This window comes from Myotis nattereri (genome assembly GCF_964212035.1).
Source record: "Myotis nattereri genome assembly, chromosome: 4".
NCBI classification, from domain to species: domain Eukaryota; kingdom Metazoa; phylum Chordata; class Mammalia; order Chiroptera; family Vespertilionidae; genus Myotis; species Myotis nattereri.
The window spans coordinates 92,198,201-92,222,357 of NC_138079.1; the positions used below are offsets into that span (position 1 = coordinate 92,198,201).

General features: G+C 43.6%; 1 protein-coding gene and 1 pseudogene across 3 annotated transcripts in view; both read right to left on the reverse strand.

The window, feature by feature from the left end:
- Window positions 1-24,157, reverse strand: part of SHISA9 (shisa family member 9) — a 282,387-nt gene that overhangs the window by 14,150 nt on the left and 244,080 nt on the right. Inside the window, exons 3-4 of one of the 2 annotated variants that reach the window (XM_081089504.1) lie at window positions 9,252-9,407; window positions 2,477-2,524 (exon numbers count right to left, since the gene is read on the reverse strand). In XM_081089504.1, the coding sequence (XP_080945630.1) occupies window positions 2,477-2,524; window positions 9,252-9,407 (204 nt within the window). The remainder of the gene's footprint in view (window positions 1-2,476; window positions 2,525-9,251; window positions 9,408-24,157) is intronic. The other variant, XM_081089505.1, reaches the window with a different exon arrangement.
- Window positions 14,806-23,633, reverse strand: LOC308518082 (EF-hand calcium-binding domain-containing protein 14-like; annotated as a pseudogene). Its single transcript has 4 exons — window positions 23,536-23,633; window positions 20,387-21,042; window positions 20,047-20,291; window positions 14,806-14,850 (listed from the first exon to the last, which is right to left on the reverse strand). The product of its transcript is annotated as an EF-hand calcium-binding domain-containing protein 14-like (transcript).

The window sequence follows — 24,157 nt, forward strand, 5'->3', positions numbered from 1 at the left end:
GACATGTGTTGTACACAATGTCTCATCTCATTCTTACAAAAACCAGGGGCGCAGATTGGTTGAGTGACTTGCTGAAGGTAACAAGAATACCAAACAGAGGGGCCACACTTGAAACCCAGGCATGTCTGAGGCTAAGCCCATCACACCCCACTTATGTCTTCCTTTCAAGAAGGTGGCAAGTATGGGAGCCAACAAACTCCCCAATCTTGTTATTATGCCTCATGGTGACTTGAGACTCGGGTCTACAGGCTAGACCAGTGATGGCGAACCTATGACACGTGTGTCAGAGGTGACATGCGAACTCATTTTTTTGGTTGATTTTTCTTTGTTAAATGGCATTTAAATATATAAAATAAATATAAAAAATATAAATCTTTGTTTTACTATGGTTGCAAATATCAAAAAATTTCTATATGTGACACGGCACCAGAGTTAAGTTAGGGTTTTTCAAAATGCTGACACGCCGAGCTCAAAAGGTTTGCCATCACTGGGCTAGACGCTAGAGGAAGATCAATGGCCCCTGGGGAACTCGACCTGGCCCTCTCTGGGTCCCCTTCTCTCTTCCCTAGATAGGCCAGGATAAAAAAAAGATGCATTTAACAGGACAGGTGAAATTAGCTCCGTTTGCATAGAAAAACAGCTTCCAAGCCTTGTTTTTGACCCAGCTTGAACTATTTTCTAAATGCATCAGACAACAGGCTGAAAAATGGACAGGAATGCTGACTGCCTCCTGATGCTGTCACGGGACTCATAATGGCTTTGTTTTTCACAGGGGAGGAAAAAAGTTTATGCCTCAAATTAGTAGGTCTGTCATGTTCCAAATTGTTTGCATTTCTAAAAATGGATGTTGACATGTGACTAGTTATTATCTAACGCAAGACCCGAAAATCTGCCTCTTTCAAGGCAACAACTGAGTCGCCAAGGGATTCTCATTAGACACGAGGATCTAAAGCTCTGGCTCCTAAGAAGGGAATGCAGTGCAGCCCCTCTCACCTGCTCCCCCAGAGCTCAGGTTGTTTCTGAGCCTCTGGGACCCTGGTCAGGCTCCTCTCTTCAGAACCCTCAGCCCACAGGATCCCTGGAAACCTAATCAAAGGGTCGTTTCCAATCGCAGTGATTTTCAAAGTGTGGTCCCCGGACCAGCAGCATCAACATCACCTTAGAATCTGTTAGCGATTCAACCCACCCAAGGCTGGTGAATAGGAATCTCTGGTGGGGCCCAGGAATCTGGATTTTAACAACCCATCAGGGTATGCTGACGTGCATGCACTCAAATGGCTCAAATGTGAGAACCACTGGTGGGCCCACGACTCCCTCCTTCCCACTCACATGCACTCATTCACTGTATTCCAGTTTCTTAATTACTCTTCTACCCCCATTTTCTTCTCTCCTTCCTCTATCAGCCCCCGTTCAGGTTACCGCCCACCTGGGTGATGGCAGGCGCCTCCCAGTGGGTGTCACCAATGCCAGTCCACTCTCTCCTAATCCAGTCTCCTCTTGGAAACCAGATCTAGCTTTTGAGAATGCAAAACTGGTGGTGCTAGGATCCTGCCTAAAGCCCTGCTATGTCTTCAAATTTCCCCCTGTTCAAGGTCATGAAAGAGTTCTACTTCAACCTCTTTGGGTCACCTACATTCTCCCCACCACCGATCCAACAAAGCACCGGCGTGAAGAAAGAAGAGAACCAAGTTGCCAGTCTGTTCTGAAAAGAGCTGCTCCCATCACACCATGGGAAATAACTTGGGCATTACAGTCAGAGAGACACGGGTGTAAATTACGGCTCTACCACTTAGCAGCCCTGCGACTGTAGGCAAGCCAATCTCCTCTAAAGGGGATTGACAACACCTACCCCGCTGGGATATGGGATATGGGAGGATTAAATGATAACAAAGCACTCTGCTTGGCACATAGTAAGGAAGTAACAAGCTCTATCCACCTCCTGCTCACCCAGCTAGTTTCAAGTAGACCAACTCCTTAACTTTTGATGCTACCTCAGCAAAGTTGAAAGTAGCGTTCTGTACCCTGAAAGCCTAATCATGCCCAATGATCCTGGGAATGTTTTCTCTCTGTTTATCTATCTGTTTATCTCTCCCTCGAAAGTTGTGTTTTTTCCTGCATTAATTTACATTGTGTTTTGCCATGTTGTCTGAGACAAAGCAACATTTCCCAGAGGTCTTATCTAGGATGGTTTCTGGGAGTGACATTTTCCTTCAGGCAATATATATTGGAAAGCGAGAAGTAGTAATTCTTCAACAATGGGTCCGGCACACACACACACACACACACACACACACACACACACACACAACATCTATACACTAGAACCTAGACGCTTAGACGGGCTTGCAGGTCCACCCAACACAGACACACATTTGCACTGAGTCATACATAGACACTAGGACTCTCTGTGCCTTCACTGGTTAATGTCAAGTCTGACAACACCTGTACAAACAAGCTACAGAACACCGTTCGGTACCTTTTGGTGACTTAAGTGTCGCCACTGCCCAGTCACCATCAGAACTTCCTAAAAAATAACAATGGAGAGATGCTGAGCTGTTTCTTGCTTCCATTTCGCTGTGTCTTCACATCCAGGTGCTGCTGGTGGCCCCAGCTGGAGCCTCCAAGGGGGACAGGCCTCAGGGGACACAGGGAACAGGGCGAAGGACCAAATGTGCAAATGAAGTTATGTGGGCATCTCTTTCTGCAAGGCCTTGAAGCAGTTTCAAGACAAAGCCCACAGAGGGTCAAAAGAAGCCTCCTGCAAAAGGCCTAGATATTTTCAGTAACGTAAAGGGAGAGAGAGTTCTTAGACAGTGAGTAGCTCTAAACCTCAACCCTCTAAGAAACAGAGAAAAATCTGTTTGGATGGGGTAACTCTGGTTAATGACGACAACACTGTGCTGACAAGGGATACACTTTGATCCTGTTTTACAGCAATCCCCCTCCTGAAAAAGGGGTGGGGTGCATTATTAGCATCAAATTCCAGGTAGGGGCAGACCCTGCTGACTGCAGCTGTGTTTGGAAAAATATTGTTGAATGAATGAATGAATTCAAGTTTCTCCAAGGAGTCACTTTTCCTAAGGTATGGAAATTCCCTTAAAAGCTAAGCTGGTGAATTGAGAATTCCATAATGCCCAGAATTTTTATTATAAATCAATTTCTCCAAATTGAATTCCATTTCAGAGGTTCCGAATGAGCGCTGGGGGACTCTCACATTATTAGCAGAACTCCAGGGGGACCCCTTTCATAAAGTAAAAGATGGCTCTGGCTACACACCCTAGCCTGTCCTTGGTAGGCTTTCTCTGTAAGATTGGGTTTTACTCAAAGCGGGGCAAACCTGCCCACGTGTCTTTGCAGCAGCCTCTGCCCATTGGCTACAGGTCTGACCAATCAGTGTGCACCACCAGCTTCTCTTTCTTAGGAATCAACCAGGAAAGACCAAGCTCTCAACATTTCTCTAAAGTTTCCAGAGACACGTCAGACTGCCAGCTGAGAGGAGACTTAGGGAACAGTCTGTGATCTGAATGATTACAGAGCACAAATCTGTCCCCACTTAAACAGTTCCGGTTGGCCTCACAGGCGTTCCAAAGGACACTCAAATTGCCACATTCCCCCTGTGGATCTGAATTCTACACCCTCATCACTCACAACAGAGGGGAAATTGGAGTGACAGGAGAAGAGTAACAAGTTAAAATTAAGTGGAACCCGCCCAGGATGACTTCCTGTTTCTTCTTCCTCTGAGCTGGGGTCTTTGACACTTGGAAACAGTTACTTGGCCCAGTTGTCCTCTGCAGGTGGACACAAGCCTGACCAAGTCACTGAGTCACTGGCCTCAAGGAAGCCCTGTCACCCCCGGTCAAAGCCATCACTGTTTGCATTGAAGACAGGAACCATGCTGTGGTCACCTCTGTCCCCACTACCCAAGAAAGGGCTTCGCTCCGACAAATTTTGTTTCATAAAATCCATTGTTAATAAGGACACTTACTCAGAGGGCACGTGTGCTATCAAAACATAGAGGTAAGCTTTCACTATGCACTTGGCACTAGTGGACATTAGATAAGTATTTTGGGTGTGAAAAATTAAATTCCTATTAAAAAGGGATGGACCTAAGGCATTGAGAAGAAGAGGACATGAGGGAGCTTTCTTGGAGATGAAAATATTTCTTATCTTTACTAGGATGTTGGTTACCCTAGTATGTGTATATTTTAATAATCACACTATTGTAAAATTATGATCTGTGTATTTAATTATGTGTAAATTATACTTCAACTATAATATACATTAAATATATTTCAATTATACTCAGCATCACAGGACAATTTTTGCCTTCAAACAATGAAAAACAATTAACACCTTACTCAGTCTCCCCCTACAAAAAGAGGAGAAGGGGCATCCTCCACTTTTTTTTGGCTGGTTAGATCCTTCTGATGCCAGAAATTGCTCCCTGGATGACAGCGTCGTTTTGTGGAAAGAACATAGGATTCTGCATCAGGAAATCCTAAATATGACTCTTATCTCTGTCATCTACAAAAGTGTGACTTTGGGAAAATCACCTAACTATACAGAGCCTCACTTTCCCCATCTGTAAAACACTGGAACAATACAGAGGTATACTGTTTGGGCGTTCAAAGATACCAGCTCCCTTCCTGCCGTAACTTTAAACAAAATAATACACTAACAGAGGTCATTTCATGGGTGAGGCCTGTATGCATCATTTAGGGTTTTCACACCAAAAAAAAAAAAAAAAAGTGAAAAAGCAATTTCCACATGTCTAAATGCATTGTTACTGTGGCTTTAAGAAGTGCTATTGGAAAATGTAACACGGTTCCAGCAAAAATAGTCCATCTTGTCTTGTCAAACAGCAACAGAGAAAATATTTTCTTATTAAAATTTTGAATTAAAAACAAAGGCACCACGCACAGCATTCTATCAATCATGCTGGTACATCTTGTCTCTCTCACTAGGCAACCAAAGTTGCACTGAAGCATCTAAAGGGCACGTGCTTGGGAACCTTCGGTGGCTGAGGATTTAAAGTCTCAGACAGACACCTAGAGGAGAAACTAGACTTGGGGCCTATGGGAGATAAATACCAATGTGGGGGCAGTCTTCTGTTGGCAAAATCCATCAGGAATTGCAGAAAACGGTGGGCCTTTTCTAGTTCAGGAGGCAGGATTCACCCCTCTCTGAACTATCAGGCGATGCGTAGGGATATTTTGACAAACCCCTCCGTCTTATAAGGACTGACCTATGAGGAACCATAAAATGGGTCTTCACATTGCAACCACCCCTCACACTGGTGGCTCAGGTCAGAGAACTTGGGTGCTTACCTAGATTTTTAGGCAACATTTGGCTCAGCGTATCATCAGACACACCTCTTGACTTCCATCTTGGGGAAAACATTTCTAAAATGCTTGGACCCACATTCCTGACTTAGTAAGAGGATTACTTGAGTGAAATAGAATCCTTCTTTGACAGACCGTCACCCTTCACCTGGGCATGGGTCTTCACTGTCCAGGAGATAGATGGAGCGGGCCAAGAGCTTTGGGCTGCCTCTTTATTGGTCCTCTGAAAAGTCATCTGCTGTTTGCTTACTTGCTTGTTTGTTTTATGAAATTCCCGAAGTGAGTTAGCTTTCAGGCACGTCTTTCCCATCCAACTAGAGGAAATCTACTAGATCTATCTACTTCCTTCAAAGTGCAAGCTGGGCAATTGCGTCTTAATCAAGGCACCAGTGTATCTTGGAGATTCAGGGGGAAAATATGAGCAACAAACAACTCTTAAATGCGTGGCAGAATTTACTGAGGCCTGACTATAGACACTGTACATTTTTAATCTCCATTTTACAGATGGGGAAACTGAGACCTGAGGAGGTCAAGTGATTTCTTCGATTACTTGATAAATGTCTGAGCTAGATCTTAAACTCAGTCCTGACCACTGCAGAGGCCATGTTGCAGATGCCGTTCTGCCATCTTGCTGATCACCTCCTGCTCCTGACCTGATGTGGGATTACATGGTATTATTCACCAGTTTTACAAATATATAGCGGGATCACTTATCAAGTTCCCCACATGGTGCTAGATGCTGGGGATACGCTGATGCATGGGGCAGACTTGGTTCATGCCTCAATGAAACCTATGAAAAAGGGATGTCAGATGAAATGTTTGGGGAATGAATAAAGGGATGATTGATTGAATGAATGAGTGAATGAATGAACATATGGTAAGTCAATTCCATCCCTCATTCTTGTACAGAGTCCGATGAGGTTTCGCCTCTGACATTTCCCTAACATGTGGTAATCTTTACCGATAACTGGGCAGTGAATCCCTTGGGAACAGAGATGCGTCTGCAGTCACATGCTATATAAGAGCAAATGTTATAATTCCTGAATTACAGAGAGAAAAGAGCTCTCTTTAAACATGAGTGAGTGTGTTTCAACAAGCAAACCAAAAAATTAAATTAAAAGGAACAACCAACAATTACTACAACTCTTCTCTCCAGAGTTGGAATTGAATGAATGGGACAATTTAATGGCCCATACTGTAATAACTAGATATTGTAATAACTAGAATGAGTGAGATTGTTTAACTTTCTAATTTTAAAATTAGAGCGGTGCCTGGAGACCATAAAAGTCAGCCTCCTCGTTTTTCAAATGCAGGAACTTGGGTCGAAGGGTTTCAGTGATCACCTACCTCACCTGATGTTCTGGATATTAAAGCCACCAGGAGAAATTCATTTTTCAGCGGTATTTTTAAACTTGGCAGTTCACCCTAAAATCTGTCCAAGTCTCCTCTTATTTACTGAATTGACATTTTTATAAAATAAGTCTGGTTATCAGAGGTTGCTGAGCTTTTCACAGCAAAACATTTTTTAAACGACTTCTCTCCTGGGTAGTAATGATTTCAATCATGAAATGTATCCCATCATTCACACCATGGTCACATTATGACTTAATAAAGAACCCTTGAAATAATGTTTATTATGGGATTTGCATGTCATTTGTGCAGGCAGATCCTGGTCTCCTGGTAACCCATTGAGTCAGGCCGTCCCTCAGTCAGCTCCTCAGTGGACTTCCACTCACTAGAGATTCCCAAAACTATCTTTAAGCCCCCACAATAGTCAGAGAAGAAGCAAGAGGGCCCATTAATCATATCCAGGAGTATTCCCCAAGTGAGATCCTTCACAAGTCTTAGAGGATATAGAGGTGTGGCTCTCTTCCTACTAAGCTATTCTTTGATTCTTGTCAAATACAAGCTCATTCACTCATTCAACAAACATTTTAGGAGTTCTTCCTTTGAGGAAGAAAGGCTACTCAAAGAGTGTCAAATAAATTGTCATACTGCAGATTTAATTCAAAATGCACTGCAGACATTTGCTCTGCATGATGCATAAATCCTGCACTCTGAAATCAAGGAACTCTGTGGCAATATGTATCCATTATTTACCCAAAGAGCTACCGGTTTTGAGGGGGGGATGAGAGGCTGAGCCTAAGTTGAACAAATGAGTTGTTTAGGGTAATGTGACCAGTTACAAAAGATAAAGCATCTGGACTGATTTTTTTTGTGTGCCAAGAAAGGAATCAAATATTAAGAGCAGACACTATTTATGACCTAAATGCAAGGCTCTGAATGGGAGGCAGGCCATCAAATAATGTATGAGGCTTCCACAGTTACATCGACACAGATGCCCTGACTCTTCCTCTCCTAGGCAACAGCCCTCATCCCTTCCTAGTGTTATCTGTGTCTATTTGAACATGCTTAAGATGTATGTGCTGTGCAAACACACAATATGGAATAGAGGAATCTGTGGTCATGAGATGTGGATGAGGGTTCAGTTGGGTGTAGAAATTAAACATGAAGCATAGGGGACTGGTATGTAAGGTCTTATGAAGCTTCAGATTTAGAAAAGCCCGCGTCAGTCTGCACAGCCCGCGTCCTTGGTATTATAAATTTGGCTCAACCCTTCTTTGCAGGGTTCCATCTGGAAATCCTAGGAGATCAGGAAGATAGAGTTCTGGCTCAAACACTTACTAAGCTCCTAGTATGTGCCTGGCTGTCTGCTGGGCACCAATGTGGTTGTTTTGTGAGTCTGATGTTTGTAGACCATGGCAACCACAAGCATCATAGACACGTGACAGTGTCTGTGCTTGGGTTTTTGGTGTGAGTTCTATAATGGAATTAGGATATTTCACACTGGAATTGATCAGCAAGCGTTCCCACTCCATCTCTAATGAGTGCCTTGGCAGTGGGTCTTCTGTTTGCTCAGTCTGCCTTAGCCGTGGCTGTTGCTGTCACCCAATAGGACTCCGTCATGAGTACATTCTTGAAGATCCTTGGTCACTGTCACACTCCCTCATGTCTGATTGGGGAATGGACCGAAGGGCTGTGGGAGGGCAGTGGCAGGAGCATAGGCTCCAGAGGGATAAAAACACAGGTTCAAGTCTCAGCTCTGTCGCCCACAGCGGCTTGATATGGGGCAAGTTCAATTAGCCTCCTTGAGTCTTAGTTTCCTAATCAGAAAATTGGAACCATACTGGCCTTCCTCTCTGGATCACTCTGAGGAAATGAGACAGGGTCAAAAGGCCAGTGCAATGTCTCGCACTTGGTAAGAACTCGGTGAGTAGCAGCTCCAGGCCGCCTGTCCCAGGAAATGCTTACATCCTGAAGAGCGGAAGCTTCCTGGGATGGGAACGTGATCTTCACCCACTTCTCAGAGATAGAATTACTGTGTGTAGATGAATGCTGTCCACTAAAGGGCAAGGCAGTCAGAGACTCCATGTCCTGGATTCTATGTTAGATTCCCTGAGGATTCACCAGGGCAGACGGTAGATGCAGAAGGGGCTGAGGTGTCAGTGGGACCTGATGAGCATACGGATCCTCCTCCCCAGGTAACAGCCCCAGCACGTGCTGCCCGCCCATCCTGCACCACATAGCCAGGACGGACTTGACCTGGGTCAGACAGAAAGCATCTGAGGGGTCTGATCCTTAGTATATCCCAGGTAGATAAATCCAAAATATATAGATAGGTAGAATGATAGATAGATAGATAGATAGATAGATAGATAGATAGATAATAGATGATAGAAAAAGAGAAGAAGAAAGAGAAGAGAGATTTTGAGAGATAGATGGATGAAGAAAGGGAGAGATTAGAAGAATGGAAAAGGAGTTGAAAAAAAGTTGGAGAGAGAGGGAAAGATCTGGATGGAACAGCAAAGTAGAGAAGAAAGAGGAGGGGAGAAACAAAACAGCACTTACCGACGGCCTTCAAGGAGGCATACTTGTTGAGCTCTTTGCCAGGAGGCTGCTGTTCATAGGGGTTGGAGATCTGGCCCAGGCTGGGGTACGAGTGCGGATGGCCCATCTGCTGCAGCAAAGGGGAGGTGGGCACTGCGTTGTTCATCTGGGTAGAGTCTGGAAATGAAGAGAGAGGGAGATGGTCACAGAGAGCGCAGGTCCTTCTGCCAACCCCACCGTTGCTGTATTCATCAAGACCAAAACTCCCGACCCTTCGGGGACATGAGAGAACAGCAACGGATGTTTGGACACATCAGAAACCACGGAACACAGTCTTCACTGGAGAGCAGGTGAGGACAGATGATAAAGGCAAAGGATGTGCCCAGAGAGTCTCCACCTCCACCATAAATTAGCACAAGGTCCTATCATTGTAGGGGCTATTTTTTAATTTATTGATTTGAGAGAGAGAGGTCTGGGTTGAAGAGAGAGACAGGGAGACATTGATTTGTTGTTCCACTTACTTACGCATTGATTGGTTGCGTCTTGTATGTGCCCTCACTGGAGATCGAACCCACAACCTTGGCATATCAGTACGACGCTCTAAACAACTGAGCTACTTGGCTAGGACCTGGAGGGACTACTTTTGTTATCAAAACAATATATGAATAAGAAGATGATCAACTTCATAATAGTCAAGGAGATGCAAGTCTGAACAATGATGAGAAGCCGTTCCTTTGCCAAGAGATGGGCAAACATTGAAAACATTGAAAGACACCAATACTGGCAAGGAAGCTGGAAACTGGACAGTCTCATCAACTGATGGTGGATTTGGTGTGATTTGCTGCATTTGCAGAAAGGAATCTGGGAGTGGGTCCTGAATTTAGAGTGCATGTGCATGTTGATCAAATAATTCCACTTCTAGGGACTGAGCCTTCAGAAATATAAGCACCAGGATGTAAGGATATTTGTTGAGAGATGTTCATTGCACTGTTGTTTGTAAAGTGAAAACACACATACTCATAGAGAAACCATCTGAACTCCTATCAATATGGAAATAATTTTTTTAATTTTAACATTCACTTCTTTTACTTTGTTATTTTGAGCATGTTCATTCTCTTATTCCTATTCACTATTTAAATTTAATTATGTAGTAATTGATAAATAGCAAATATACATGCACATATATGGAAGTTATTCACCCACCAGCCAACTTAGGAACTAGAACATAATCCATGCTCACAAAGTTCTTAAATAAATTATTGTACATCCATATTATGTACATAATATATACATACATATGATGAAATATCATTCATCCACCAGAAAACAGTAAGTTAAAAATCAGTTAACCATGTTAAACTGAATAGTTTCTTATGGTTTTATATTGTTAAGAGGGAAAAAAAAGAAAAGAATATAGCATTTTTTTCCCCAGCTGGTGTGGTTCAGTGGTTGAGCATTGAACTATGAACCAGGAGGTCATGGTCCCATTCCCAGTCAGGGCACATGCCCGGGTTGCAGGCTCAATCCCCAGTGTGGGTGGGGCATGCAGGAGGCAGCTGATCAGCGATTTTCTCTAATCATTGATTTTTCTATCTCTCTATCCCTCTCCCTTCCTCTCTGAAATCAATAAAAATCTATTTTTTAAAAAAGAACATCACATTTTTGTTGAATAAAAGAAAATATGCACATTTTTGTGTGCTATGGTTTGCAAAGAAAAAATACATCAAGACACACAAACTGAGTACTGGTTACTTATGTGAAATCAGATTCATGGGGAGATTCAAGAAGTTTCTCTGAGGAAATGTTCTCTGAGTTGAGATTTGGAGATCTAGATGTTAGTCAAGTGTGGGGAGGTGGAAGATGCTGGGGAGGGCGTTCCAGGCAGAGGAAGCAGCACGGCTGAAAGCCCTGAGTTGGAGGGAACAGTGCATTCATTCTCAGACACTGAAAGAATGCTCTGTGGCCATTAGCCAGGCATGGCTGCAGGGCGGGCTGTGAGCGACGTGGGACCAGGTGGGGCTGAGAGGCTGGCAGGACCCAGTAACCTTGTTAAGGGCTTCCTCCTCACTCTGAGAGCAATGAGATGGATGAACAAGAGGCAAGAGTCAAATGGGAGATAGGAGTCTAGGTGACATAATTATGGCTCCATTTCAGGCAGGAAATACAGGTTCTCTCCAACTTCAAGAAGCACATGTGCAGATCCAGACAAACACGGCAGGGCTGCTGGTGGTGCCCTGAAGATTACCAGACACGCACCCATTTCCCCGCTGCTGTGTCAGCCGCTAACAGCTCACAGCTGCTCCAAGTATCCGGAAAATTGCTCTCTAGGCTGATTGGAGCCACCACCCAAGTTCCAGGGCGCTTAATGCACCTCACCCTCACCACCTGGGGTGGCCAGCGACCAATGTCCAGCTGACATTAAGATCCAAAGACCAGCCTTTGTCTCAGGTGGAGATGAATTATGGAGCAATAGATACCACAGAGCTCCCAGGGGTCGGGACAAGTTTAGAGCAGGGGTTGGCAACTTTTTCTGTAAAGAGCCGGATCGTAAATAAGTAGGCTTTGCCATCCAGTCTCTGTTGTAACTACTCAACTCTGCCCTTGTAGCGAGAAAGCAGAATAAACATTATGTAAATGATGACTGTGGTATTGTGCCAATAAAACTTTATTGAAAAACATAGGCGGTAGCTGGATTTGGTTCAAGGGCTGAAGTTTGACACCCCAGATTTAGACTTTATCTGAGAGTCTTAAGTGCAGCTCCTTTATCTTTAACATTTTGTTTTTCTCACAACCTTAGAGGTGTGTGTGTGTGTGTGTGTGTGTGTGTGTGTGTGTGTGTGTGTGTTACCTGACAGGCACTCTCTCAAGTCTCATGCCCTGTACCCCTCTTAAGTGCTGCTCCTAGACAATTCAACCCATGGCATGCATGGAAGAGCTGGGCTTCAGAAACCAATAAACCCAAATGGAAAGAGGCAGGGATTTCACAGCTGAGACACAGAGATAAGGAGAGCATTTATATCACTGCCCATGCACAGGCCATCACACAAGCCCAACTGTCTAATGGAAATGTCATCAAACATAAGCCAAGTGCCCGGCCTCTGGCCAGCATCTGAGAAGGCAGCCCTATCCTTCTCCATGATAGGTTTTTGGCTAACATTCAGCTGGGGAAGGAGAGGCTTAAGATTAATGAATTAATGGAGGAAAAGATATTGCATAAGATACACCTTTCACTGGACCCTGGACCCCAAGGTCCTTTGACATTTTCCTCTCCAGAGCAACCTGCGGGGGAGGTCTGTCTGCTTTCCCTGGGCATGGCCGTCCAGACATGTTTTTGTGCCCAAATGTTGGTCCAGTTGTAAGTGGCTTATGTAAGTTCTCATTCTGTGCTTTTCCTCATGACATATTTTTCTAGTGGACAGCTTTGTTTATGTGAGTTCAGAGCCACCACTTCCTCTGGCACTTCCTCATCCCCATTTGAGTCACTGGATGAGCTGCCAATCATGGTAACTGCCTTAGTTTGGGTTTCCCCAGAAGAAGTCACTGAGATAAGGACTTAAGTGCAAGAAGCATAAACAGGAGATGATCTCAGGAAATGCTGTAAAGTGGAGGGTGGGGGGGAGGTGAAACAGGGAAGAGAAAGAAGCAGCTAGAGAGTGCAATGATAAGCAAGAAGCAACCTTAGTGAACTGGAGTTTAATTCCACACTGGCATTTTGGTATGTTGGTGTAGAGTGCATGTCTCAGAATTCTGTCACCTCAGGAGAAGGGAACACCTTAGTATTTATACACTCACTCAACTAGTCATTGATTGAGGACCAGGAGACAGTTATTCCTCAGCACTTGCAACCTGCCTTGTTCATGGGCAGAGTGAGCTCTAGTGGCCAGAGAAACTCTTACTCAGAGATGTAAGAGCTGGCAGTTGGAAATCAGGCCAGTACCTCACCCTTTTGGCCACAGAAGTGAGCCCATGACCCAAATCAGACCAATCACAACACCTTCTTCTCACAGTGATTAGGCCAGAAGTGAGTGTGTGATCTAGGCTGGGCCAATCAGAGTTTTCCCTGGGTTTTTTTTTATTTGGAACCTTTGGTGTCAAGGAGCTAGAAGGCATGAAGTCAAGTGAGTATGAATCCACCAGATGGACAAAAGCATTTTCCATTGTGAAGAAATAAAGGACAATGGGCGAGAAGCAGAGGAGAGAGGGAAGCCCCTTTCTAAATAAGCTAGTACGCTTTGGGATTACTGTCACTTGCAAGGTAGACTTCTGACTAGTGTGATTGTTATCTGGAACTGACCAAAGGGGAGGCTGCCCATGGGGCTCTAAGGATTGTGTCAGATACAAAAGGCAATACTCCTGGGTTTTCTACAGAGCTTCAGTAGATATTTCAAAGAGCAAATTGCCTTAGTAGTGCATACAGAATTCTCAAGGATATTCATAAGCTAATTAACTAATGTCTTAATGGAAGTCCCCTCCCCTCCCATTTCCCCCTGGAAATAGATTCCAAACACCAGTCTCTCTCGTTACAGAGTTGACCTCCTCAGCCCAGCAGCCAGTGGGAGCCCTTCCTCCCATCTCTTTGCTCCCTCAGTCCCAGATCCCACCTACTAGGCACAAATCCTATTTCCAGGCAGGTCAGGGGAAATGCTAAACACTTCATTAAAGAAAATAAAGATCTGTATAGATGTTCCTCACCACTTGGGACAGCCTTTTATATTATTAAACAGAATGTTTAATATTCCATTATAAAGTATTTGCTCTTGGATGACTCTCCCAAGCCCTGAGCTACCTCAAGGGCAGCGGTTAGCTACTTAATGTAAGTGGGTATGATGGAGAAGGCTCACCAAAGTGATCCCTCACAAAGGAAGAAAGGAGGCTGCCCCAAAGTTCCTGCTTTCACATTCAGAACCACAGGAAACAAATTTCTGGCAGTTTTAGATCATCATTTTGTGCTAGCTTCCAGGCACTGAATATTCAGAAATATTGAAACCAGTCTCAGGCCAACGATCAAGAATTATTAAACAGACATTTGTGACTGGGTTTTTAAAATGTTATTTCATTTTCCTGAACAGGACCTCACAACTCCGTTTCTCTGTGAATTTTCCACAAATATATCCAGCTACGGGGGAGAAACAAAAGTGTAGATGGAGAGAAAACCTGGTTGGCATCCAAGAAAATAGAACAATAAGGTGAGTGAGGAGTGGATAAGATCAGGGTTATAATCTGAAAATCCTACCGTAGCCAATTGAGAGAAGGAATCTAAAGATAGATAGATAGATAGATAGATTTGAATATGCAGGATATAGATATCAATATGTTTGAATAGATGCATATAGACATGTATAAAATGTCTTTTGCACAGTCATGACCATAAAGGGAATTCAGTAAGACCAACATGTCTTGTTCTTAGCAGGATTATTTTCCTTCTAGACACACCTCACCTGTGTAGAAAGGTACTTCCTACCTACAGCAACAAGAAGACTTTCCCTGCCTCCTTATAATCTTGCAGCTCATTCTGAAGCTTAGATATGATTAATAAGAACATGCTGTCCTGTGATGCTGCATTCTGTCAAGACTCTCAGTCAGCAAGCAAAAAGTTGATGGCATCCTTACGCTCTCCTTCCTAAGAAAAAAGAGAGGCCTCATGTATTTGACCAACAGTTTTTCAAATAAAGTTAAGATTCAGTTATTCTAATTGGAAGCATCTGGCAGATTTACATTAAGGTAACCTCCGTGTAAGTGTCATTATTACATGGTATATCTTAGTCACCAAACAGAGAAATGAAATGAATGCCATTCAGATAGGATCATTAAGGTAAAAATGCTCAGGTACAAACTCTGGGATGGTGCTCCAGGTTTCTCAGTCCAGGAGACGATGACTATCAGAAACCAGACCAACGTGGCTCTTCTGGGAGGAAAGGTTATAATCTGCACAGCCTGCCCTTGCCAATTGAGAGAAGGAATATAAATATGATAGATAGATAGATAGATAGATAGATAGATAGATAGATAGATAGAATGTCTTTCAAGGCATATCACAAGGAAGAATAGCACAGAAAGATACAAGATGGTGAAATATTATTTTGTGGAGCATATATTATGTGCCAGTCACTTGATATAGAACTCCTTCATATCTATAACTTTGTTTCTGTTTTGTTTTTTCATTTATTTGTTCCTGTTTGGTTTTGGTTTTCAGATACCACACATAAATGAAGCCATATGGTATTTGTCTTTCTCTGTCTGGCTTATTTCATTTAGCATGATCCCCTCTAGGTCCATCCATGTTGTTGCAAATGAAAAGATTTCATTAATTTTCATTGCTGAGTAATAACCCATTGCATATGTCAACCAATGGTCATTGGTGCCAATTCAACGCCAACAGGAATCCCCAATTTATGGTGCAGTGAAGACGGAAACTTTATTCATTGCAAAAGAGCTCAATTGTAAAATAGCACCACTATGAGGCGGCCCTGGGGCCAGGCCTGTCTCTGGCTAGACAGCTCTGCTCTTCTCCTCAATGGCCTGCTCTGCTCCATGCAGGTCTGCTTTGTGCTGCGCTGGTCTGTTCTGCTTTGCTCTGGTGAGACATCTTTGGTGTTTCAGCTAAGCCAGGGAGACCTAGTCATTAATCACAGGTGGAAAGGTAAAGTGAGCTCCCAGAGCCAGAGGGGAGCTGGCTTACATGAACAGAAGTCCCCACCCCTGGTTCCTCATTGGACCATCCTCATGCAAATGAGGACTCCAAATCCTCACAGTTTGATTGGTCCAAAGGCACTGTCCTGATCGATCAGAACAGAGCCACTCTGATTGGTAGGAGCTGCACAGCTCTGATTGCATGAGGAAAGCCTCAGTCCTATTGGCTGAAGTAGGGTTCCAGGGACTCCTTTATAAGGGCAGGCTCAGATGGCAGGTAGACAGTTCAGCACAGGTTTCTCCCTGAAGTGCAGTTTGCATGAGAAGTCCTTGTACAGAAATAGCTGCTAGATTCTGCTTTGTTTTGTTTTTAATTTGAGCCCAATTAGCCACCAGGAGCTCTTCTTAGTAGGTATCTTTTTTCCTCAGGGTTCACATATATATGCACCACATCTCCTTTATCCACTTGTCTATCAATGTGCACTTGGGTTGCTTCCATATGTTGGCTATTGTAAATAATGCTGTAATGAACATGGATGTGCATATATCTTTTCAAATTAGTGTTTCTAATTTCTTCAGGTAAATACCCAGAAGTGGAATTGCTGGGTTTTAGGGTAGTTTTTTTTTTTGAAGAACCTGTTCAATGGTTTGAACCAGATTTGGGGGTGGGGTGGGGAAATGGGTGAAAAAGAAGAGATTAAGATGTACAAATTGCCAAATATAAATGGGAGGGAAGGTGGCCAGTCATGGGGATATAAAGTACAGCATAGAGACTATAGTCAATAATATTGTAATAACTCTGTATGGTGTCAGGGGGCACTAGACTTATTGGGGTAATCACTTTGTAAGTTTTGTAAATGTCTAATCACTGTGTTGTACACCTGAAATTAATATAATACTGTGGCCCAGTGTACGGATTCATGCACATTGAAAATAAATTAATTAGAAGCATTTTAATATCGCTATTCGCCCTTTCTCTATAATAGAAGTGTCAACCAAATTCATCATTGACAGTGACAGATTGAAACACATGCATGCGACTGGCGCCAGCGAGAGCTTTATATGTATTGCGCATGCAGGAGTCAACTTAGCCTTTTATAGATATAGCATAAACTTGCTTAATTAGACCTGCTTTCTGATGTAGCTGAACTTCTTCCAGCCCAGTGAAGCTTCTCTTTCAGGTAATTGTCAGCAACACAGCAATAAATATCAACACGAAGCAGATTATTATTGTAGATCACGCAGGGAGAACAAAGGGTAAAATATTTAATTGCAGCAGTGCTTGACTATACTCTGCGCAGTGAGAAAACCTGAAGTCATTCTCAAGGTCCACCATTTCTTACTTCTTTTCAGTCGGGTTAAGTTTCTAAATGTTCTAAATCTCCGTTTTCCGGCTAATGAAAAGAAAACAGGATTCCACCGAGTCTCCTACCTACTCCAGGACTTTTGTGAGGATCAAATGAGATGAGGCACAGAAAAACGCTTCACATACATTTGGTTAAAGTGTGAAATGTTTCCACCTGGCTATAAAGCAAGTCATGTTCCTGGGCTGAAGAAACTGCAAGGAGACTAGTCGTCGCTAGGGAGAGGAAGCCAGGCAATGCTACGTGACGTCATTACCTGGCACCAATAGCAACCATTTCTGGGCTGAGCTGGGCTGTGGGCCGAATTTTGCACTATGGGGTCTTGGCAGCCTTGGCTGCGATTTCGTGGGCTGTCGCTCCGGGTTGGTGGTGGGGCCTGTGTCCCACTTGGGAGAAGTCGAGTGTTGCTTTGTGAACACCAGGTCTGCGGTGCCAGTGCGCGTCACGGCAGCTCCTGCATTGAGTGTTGGTCCCCTGGTGGTCAGTCCGCATCATAGGGACTGGTCAGACAGTTGGACACTTAGCATATTAGCCTTTTATATATAGAGATTGCATGTCAACTGCAATTGAAAAATTTCTAATTTAAAAATAAATAATTTTTAAAAAGAACTATGCACTATCTCCTTTAAGCTTTATATTAACTCTACGAGGTAGTGATAAGGAACAATATATTTTGGAAAAAATAAATGTTTAATTTAGATAAATTAAAATGGTTATAATACTGATATGAAATAACCAAAGTTCAAATTAAGTCATGGAAACCTTTAATTCATTCCCCAAACAAAACCAAAACTGCTTATACATTATCAAAATAGCTCCACTAAAGCAAAGGAGATGGACATTTCTTAATGTGAGAAAAAAACAAGGTAGGTTAGGTTGGCATAGCAAACAATGCATGCTCTATAAAGTCAGAAATACCCTAATGTGTTCTAGTTTGGAAATGAAAGAAGGGACTGCATCTGGCTGGTGTTGGTAAGCGAGCTAATGAGAGGTGTAGCAAATGGAACTGTCACTAAAAACAACTCAACAGCAGGCCATTATGAACATGAGCCCATCACAGTCAGAATCTTCCACTGTGACCAGCGAGACCAGCAGGGGCACTGAGAGCAGTCCACCCCAATGGGCGTGGCCACCAGGTGAAGAGTGCCCAGTCTTCAGCTTTGATGTTTCAGGCACATTCCTAAGTGCCAGGCTCCTCTCTTCCCTTAAGACCACACCATAGCCATCCCCTAAGATGGGTTCGCTCTTCTTTTGGTTCCTTTCTTCCTACCAAACCTTTTTGCCTGATTTATAAGGAGGCCATTTAAGTAAACATTATACCAGATGGTACAGGATAAAAGAAAATAAAGTCCAAGAAGCAGTATTTGGGGTAATTTAGGAAAGCAGCAGTAGTGGCTGCCAGAGGGAAAAGTTCAAAGTATTCAAAACTAAAACCAAACTCAGCACTACCATCGACCTTCCTCTCAGAGCTGAGATGTGGCAGGTGAGTCTTGATTACAGACAGCCACACACAAGTCCCAGGTTGGGTAAGTTAAGATAATTTACAAATAAAAATCCAGAATTAATACTGAAGAATAGGCTTTTGGGGCTCTTCTTAAGCTAAGGAATCTGATCAACTCAGAACAAAGGAGTTCGAGATGCCCTCATTGTGCCTGGAGATAGGGCACTTTCCCAGGCTGCGTGACAAGGGTATTCACTGGTTGGGGAGTATGGTAGAAACACCTCTACCAAAATGAGTAGGGGGAAAGGATGAAACTTTATACCTGCTCAGGGATGATGCTAGCAGGACCAGTTTGAGGTGAGAACAGATGATAAACTAAAAAACAGAAGACTTCTCCATGGATAGCAATCCCATGCGAAAGAAACGCACATACAACGAAGAGTTAAGGTGTTCTCAAACTATCTGCCTATGAATACAAATTTGAAACTAAAAAGGACAAGCTACATTACCTTCAAATATAGTTCATATAAATTAGTTCTCAAAAAAAATACCTTCCAGGTACAGATATACTGTCTACGGTACCGTATGTACAAATATAACAGTATAACTCAATTTATTGCTAGAATGCTATTTGGTTGTTACAAAATCCATCAGGGTATATATATTTTAAAAAAGGGGTAGGGGCATGGAAGGCAACCAGAAGAGTAATCTTCAAATTGCCTAAAGCACCAGGCTAATTTTATACTATATTTTAACCTTTCCAAGAAAGTGAAATAGCTCTTTTGGGGAGAAAAATTGTTTTGAAAGAGAGAGAAACATAAGCCATAATGAGATAAGAAGACACATTCATGGGAAAAGACTTCATCTCGCTTTTACTAAATTTTAATATTTCTAGAAAAAAAATCAAAGTTAGCCAACACTAAGCTGAATATCATATAAAGAAAAAACAAACTTAAGGGTTTCTAAATACGCTACTCTTAGCTCCAGGAATGAATATCTTTCATCTTGTCTGCATCAAACTCTCTCAAACTGTCTGGTGCTGGCATAGCAGAACCCAAGGAGTTCTAAATTTCCTGGGAGGTCAGCTTCCCATCCATGTTCTGGCCAGTCTTATGGAATAAATCCCAAAGGTCTCAGACACTAGAAACTCGTAGTAGGGAGATAGGTTTAGCTGGGCAGTTTTCTCAACATGATCTCTCAGAGGCTGGAAATGTTGGCAATGCTGATGCCTCTGAAACTCTGTACTTGCTCTTAATTGGAGACCTGTTGCTCTCAGTTTGTGGGTGAGAGTACTGAACAGCTGTAGTGTCTGGCTTAGCTTAGATACCCGAGAATCTGAGCTAGCTTCTCTATGCTTTGGGTTTTTACTGTGTCTGGTCACCTGATGCAAAGACTCTCTTTTCAGAGTGGCCGCTGTATCACCCCTCCTCCTGAAGGACAGTTGCTTTTCTACCTTGCCCATAGCCACCCGATCTCTTTCTACCAAGTTGACTCTGGGTAAGATTACTGACTGCCTCATTCATCCCCTCAAGTTTAAGATCATTCTGTCTCTGGTCCCCCCCTAGGGCACTGTTCTCCTCCTTTAAAGAGTTGTGAAGGTACGGGATATTCTGTTTCAAATTCTCACTGGGTTTTGTTGCAGAGCTCTGATGGAGCTGAAGGCAATGGAATAATCTGGTTGTTTCCCCTCGTCTCTGCCAAGGAGTGCTGATTCATATCACTGTGGTAACTCCATGGCTTCTTGTGTCCGTCCACAGTTTTCTGTTTTGCCTCCACAGCAGGAGGGACACTGTTTACGGCATTGCCAATGGAAGCTACGCTCATCTGCAGTCCTTCCACAGTGGCAAGCAGGCTAATTAAATCTGCCGCTGACTTAACATTGACTCTGAGGTGGTTTGCTGCAGAATTCAACAGAGAAATCTGCTTATTCATGTCTATGATGTTTCTCCGGACTTTGTTCAAGCCCAGCTCTCCAAATCAATCTTCTCTAGTTGTTTTTTGTTTGCTGAGTACTTCTTCTTCATTAAGTTTGGAAATTTCTTGGAATGAGCTTTTCTGAGTAGATTCCATTGTTCTAAATTTTTCCTTGAGGGCATCCAGATCCTCCTTCAGAGCAGCGGGCTTCCACAGCGGGCCAACGCAGGTGGCTAGGACGGCAAAAGCACAGAGCAGAGAACATACTTTGAAGCGTCGTAAACAGCCGCCCTTGACAAATCGAGAGCGATTTCCAACTACAGCGAATTCCTCCTCCTCCTCGGAGCGGGATTCAGTGTCTCAGGCAGGAGGCTCAGCATGAAGCAGGCAGTGGCCTGAGCCTTCCTTGGGATTCTTTCTCTGGCTGTCCCCAGACAAGCCACTCAATGCATTGAGCTCATTGCTTTTTCATCTTCTTGTGTGGGGTGACTGGAGCACCCACTCCTGAGCTGGTTTGTACCTGATGCCCAATTCTCTCACTACCTTAGAGCTGCCTTCTAGGGCGAGGGATCCTGGGCCAAAGCCCCCTGGACACTCCCACCCAGGGGTGAAATTGACCAGATGTTCTGGGAGCAAGAAATTAGAGACCAGAGGACAATAGAACTCACGGATGGGGCAAGTCACATAGATGTGGCCAGGGAGCTGGTGATCTGAATGAACAAGGTGCTAGGCATGAAGTGTCAGTTAAAAGCCTGTTAAGGGGACAACTTTTGTCTTCCAAAGGGGCTGACAAGTCAAGTCAAGAATGAGTGATTCTCAGCTCTGATAAGTAGGTAATATTTCTAAGGGTGCTCCCGGAGCTGGGAAGGACACACAAATGGCTGTGTGCCCTTCTGAGACTGGATTTCCAATGGAGAGGGAAAAGAAACCTGTTACTGGATGGGAGGAGAGGGAGAGGTGCAGAAGGAGACAGTGGGAACATGCCAGCCCCTCCCTAGCTGGACAGGTGGCAGCAGGAGGGAGCTCCCAGTTGCTATAACCCAGACACAGCCTGGGCCCCAAGAAAATGCCCAGGTCCAGGGTGCTCACTGCCCTCCAGCCTCTGTCCTGAGTTTGAAGGAAGCCCGAGACCAGGAAGACCCAGGGCCTGGTTCATCGTGGAGGGCTCGGCCTGAGGAGTTAGTCCAGCGTCCAGGGAGACCCAGCCCTGCTGTCAGGGCTTGGGAGGTGCGGTGTGGAGGGGCAAAGGCAGCTCAGCCCACCTGAAAGGCTCCTGCCCAGAGGTCTAGGTATTCTGACACCAGGGGACTCTGGGCAACTCACATGTGCCTTCTCCACTCAGGCCACTCTGGGAGCAGCAGAGGTGGCCAGGGGCTGGAGCAAGGGACAATATCTTTTTTAAAATATATTTTTTATTGTAAAACAGTTTTAGATTTTCAGAAATACAGCAAAGATAATATAGAGAGCTCCCACATATCCCAGAGCCCCCTGTTACTAATATCATCTATTGGCATAATTAATGCAGAAATATTGCTCACTAAAGCCCCGGTCCATTCAATTTCACTTAGTTTTTACTACTGTCCTTTTTCTGTCCTAGAATCTCATCCTGGTGCCACATTCAACTTTGTCGTCATGTTTCCTTAGGTTCCTCCGGGTTGTGAGTCTCTCAGACTTTCCTTATTTTGATGATTTGAGTGGTTTTGAGCAGTACTGGTCAGGTATTTTTAGAATGGCCCTCAACTGAAATTTGTCTGATGCTTTTCTCAACCTGCATTATGGATTTGGGGGAGGAAAACCATAGAGATAAAGGCACATTCTTGTCATAACATATCAGGGATAGGTACTAGGATGACTTATCACTATTGACATGAACCCAAACCAGCTGGCCGAGGTAGTGTTTACCACGTCTTTCCACAGAAGTTACGCTGTTTTCCTCTTTTTCATGTCATACTCCTTGGAAGGAAGTCACTATACCCAGCCCATATGTAAGGATGGAGTATCTATATCAATTATTTAAATTCTTCTTTATCCTTGTTTGCTTGATTATTCAATCATTTATTTATATCAATTTGGACACACAAAGAATGCATTTTATACTTTGGGTTATAATCCAATGCTAATTATTTTGTTTTGTTGCTCAAATTGCTCCAGGTTTGGCAATTGTAAACTCTTCCAGTTGGCTCTCATGTCCACTGGACATACCTACATCACTTTTAATTTTTTGAGAACTACTTTATTTTCATGTCCTGCAAGATGGTTGGGCTCATCTCTTATATTTCCTGCCCAGGAAACCAAGACAACGTGATGGGGTGACCATGAGAAGAAGAGGGTGTTAGGTTTCCATAAGGCCCCCTCTGGACTCAGATTCCTGGACACATTCCAGATTATTCCCTTGTCTCCAGCTGGACAAATGAGAGCAAACACGCAGGAGATGTTCTTTCAGAGCCCATTTCACTGGTAAGAGAATGGACCTTCAGAAATCATAACAGAGCTCTGCTTTTCAGTTCTATTTTCCTTTCCATCTGTCCCAAACCTTTATGGCCAGCATCCTTTTTAAGAGAAAACCTGAAAATTATAGCTTGATACACCATGTAGATTTTTTCTCTGGCCACAAGCAAGCAAAAAAATAAATAAAATCAATCTCAAAATTACCCTGAATTTGTCAGAGGAGAACATAACAGGCTAGGCTCTCATCAGAAAAGGTTTACGTAGAGAAAGGATTAAGCCCATCTTACTGAATCTTGGTGGCAGGGATTTGCAAGGAAAAACAAAATGTGCATATATCATTGCACAACCTTTGGCAGATGAAGCATTTGTGCTACCCAAGGGCATGCAAAAAAAAATTATTTTCACCACTTGCAATGGGAAAATTTTCAAAACTGAGGTTGTTAAATAAATATTTACTTAATGTTCACATTTGGCCAGTTTTTATGCAGGCTCTGGGGGATGAAGATACATTTCAGATTTCAGGTTGTGCTCCAAGAAGATGACAGTGTAGGGTGGGAGGCGGACCAGAAATACGGCCGGTGAGATGGAGGATGTTAAAGTCAGCATGGCTAGTGCTACGATACAGCAACGCACGGAGCTCTGTGAAAGCATACGGGAGAGGGTACCAAACCCAGTTTCAGGAAGCCTTCTTCGTCCACATTTTGTAAAAGGGAGACGATCGAAGACAGTAACCAGAAGAGGAGAGCGCGTTAATTTAGAGTAGCGCTGCATGTATGTTCAAGAAGCTACAATTTCTTGGTTTCGCTTCCTTTATTGGAAACAGGACCTGTCTAAGGTGATTAAAGTCCATTGGTGGCTCAGCACCACTTTTACAAACACAAAAGGTTGTCTATGCTCACAGTGGCCCATTTCATCCGATCACGTAACAGTGGATGGCTGCCCCTTCGCTCGGTAGCCCCAGAGTGACGTGGTTGTTCAGTTTCTTCCCTTCCCTGTGTCCTCCTTCTCATAGTTCCATCTATTTAATCATTGTTTCTTTTCTCCTCCACATGCTGAGTCTGCACGGTGAGCAGCAGCCAGTCCTCTCAGGTATCATTGTTTCAAGCCCTAATATGTTATGAGATTTCCAA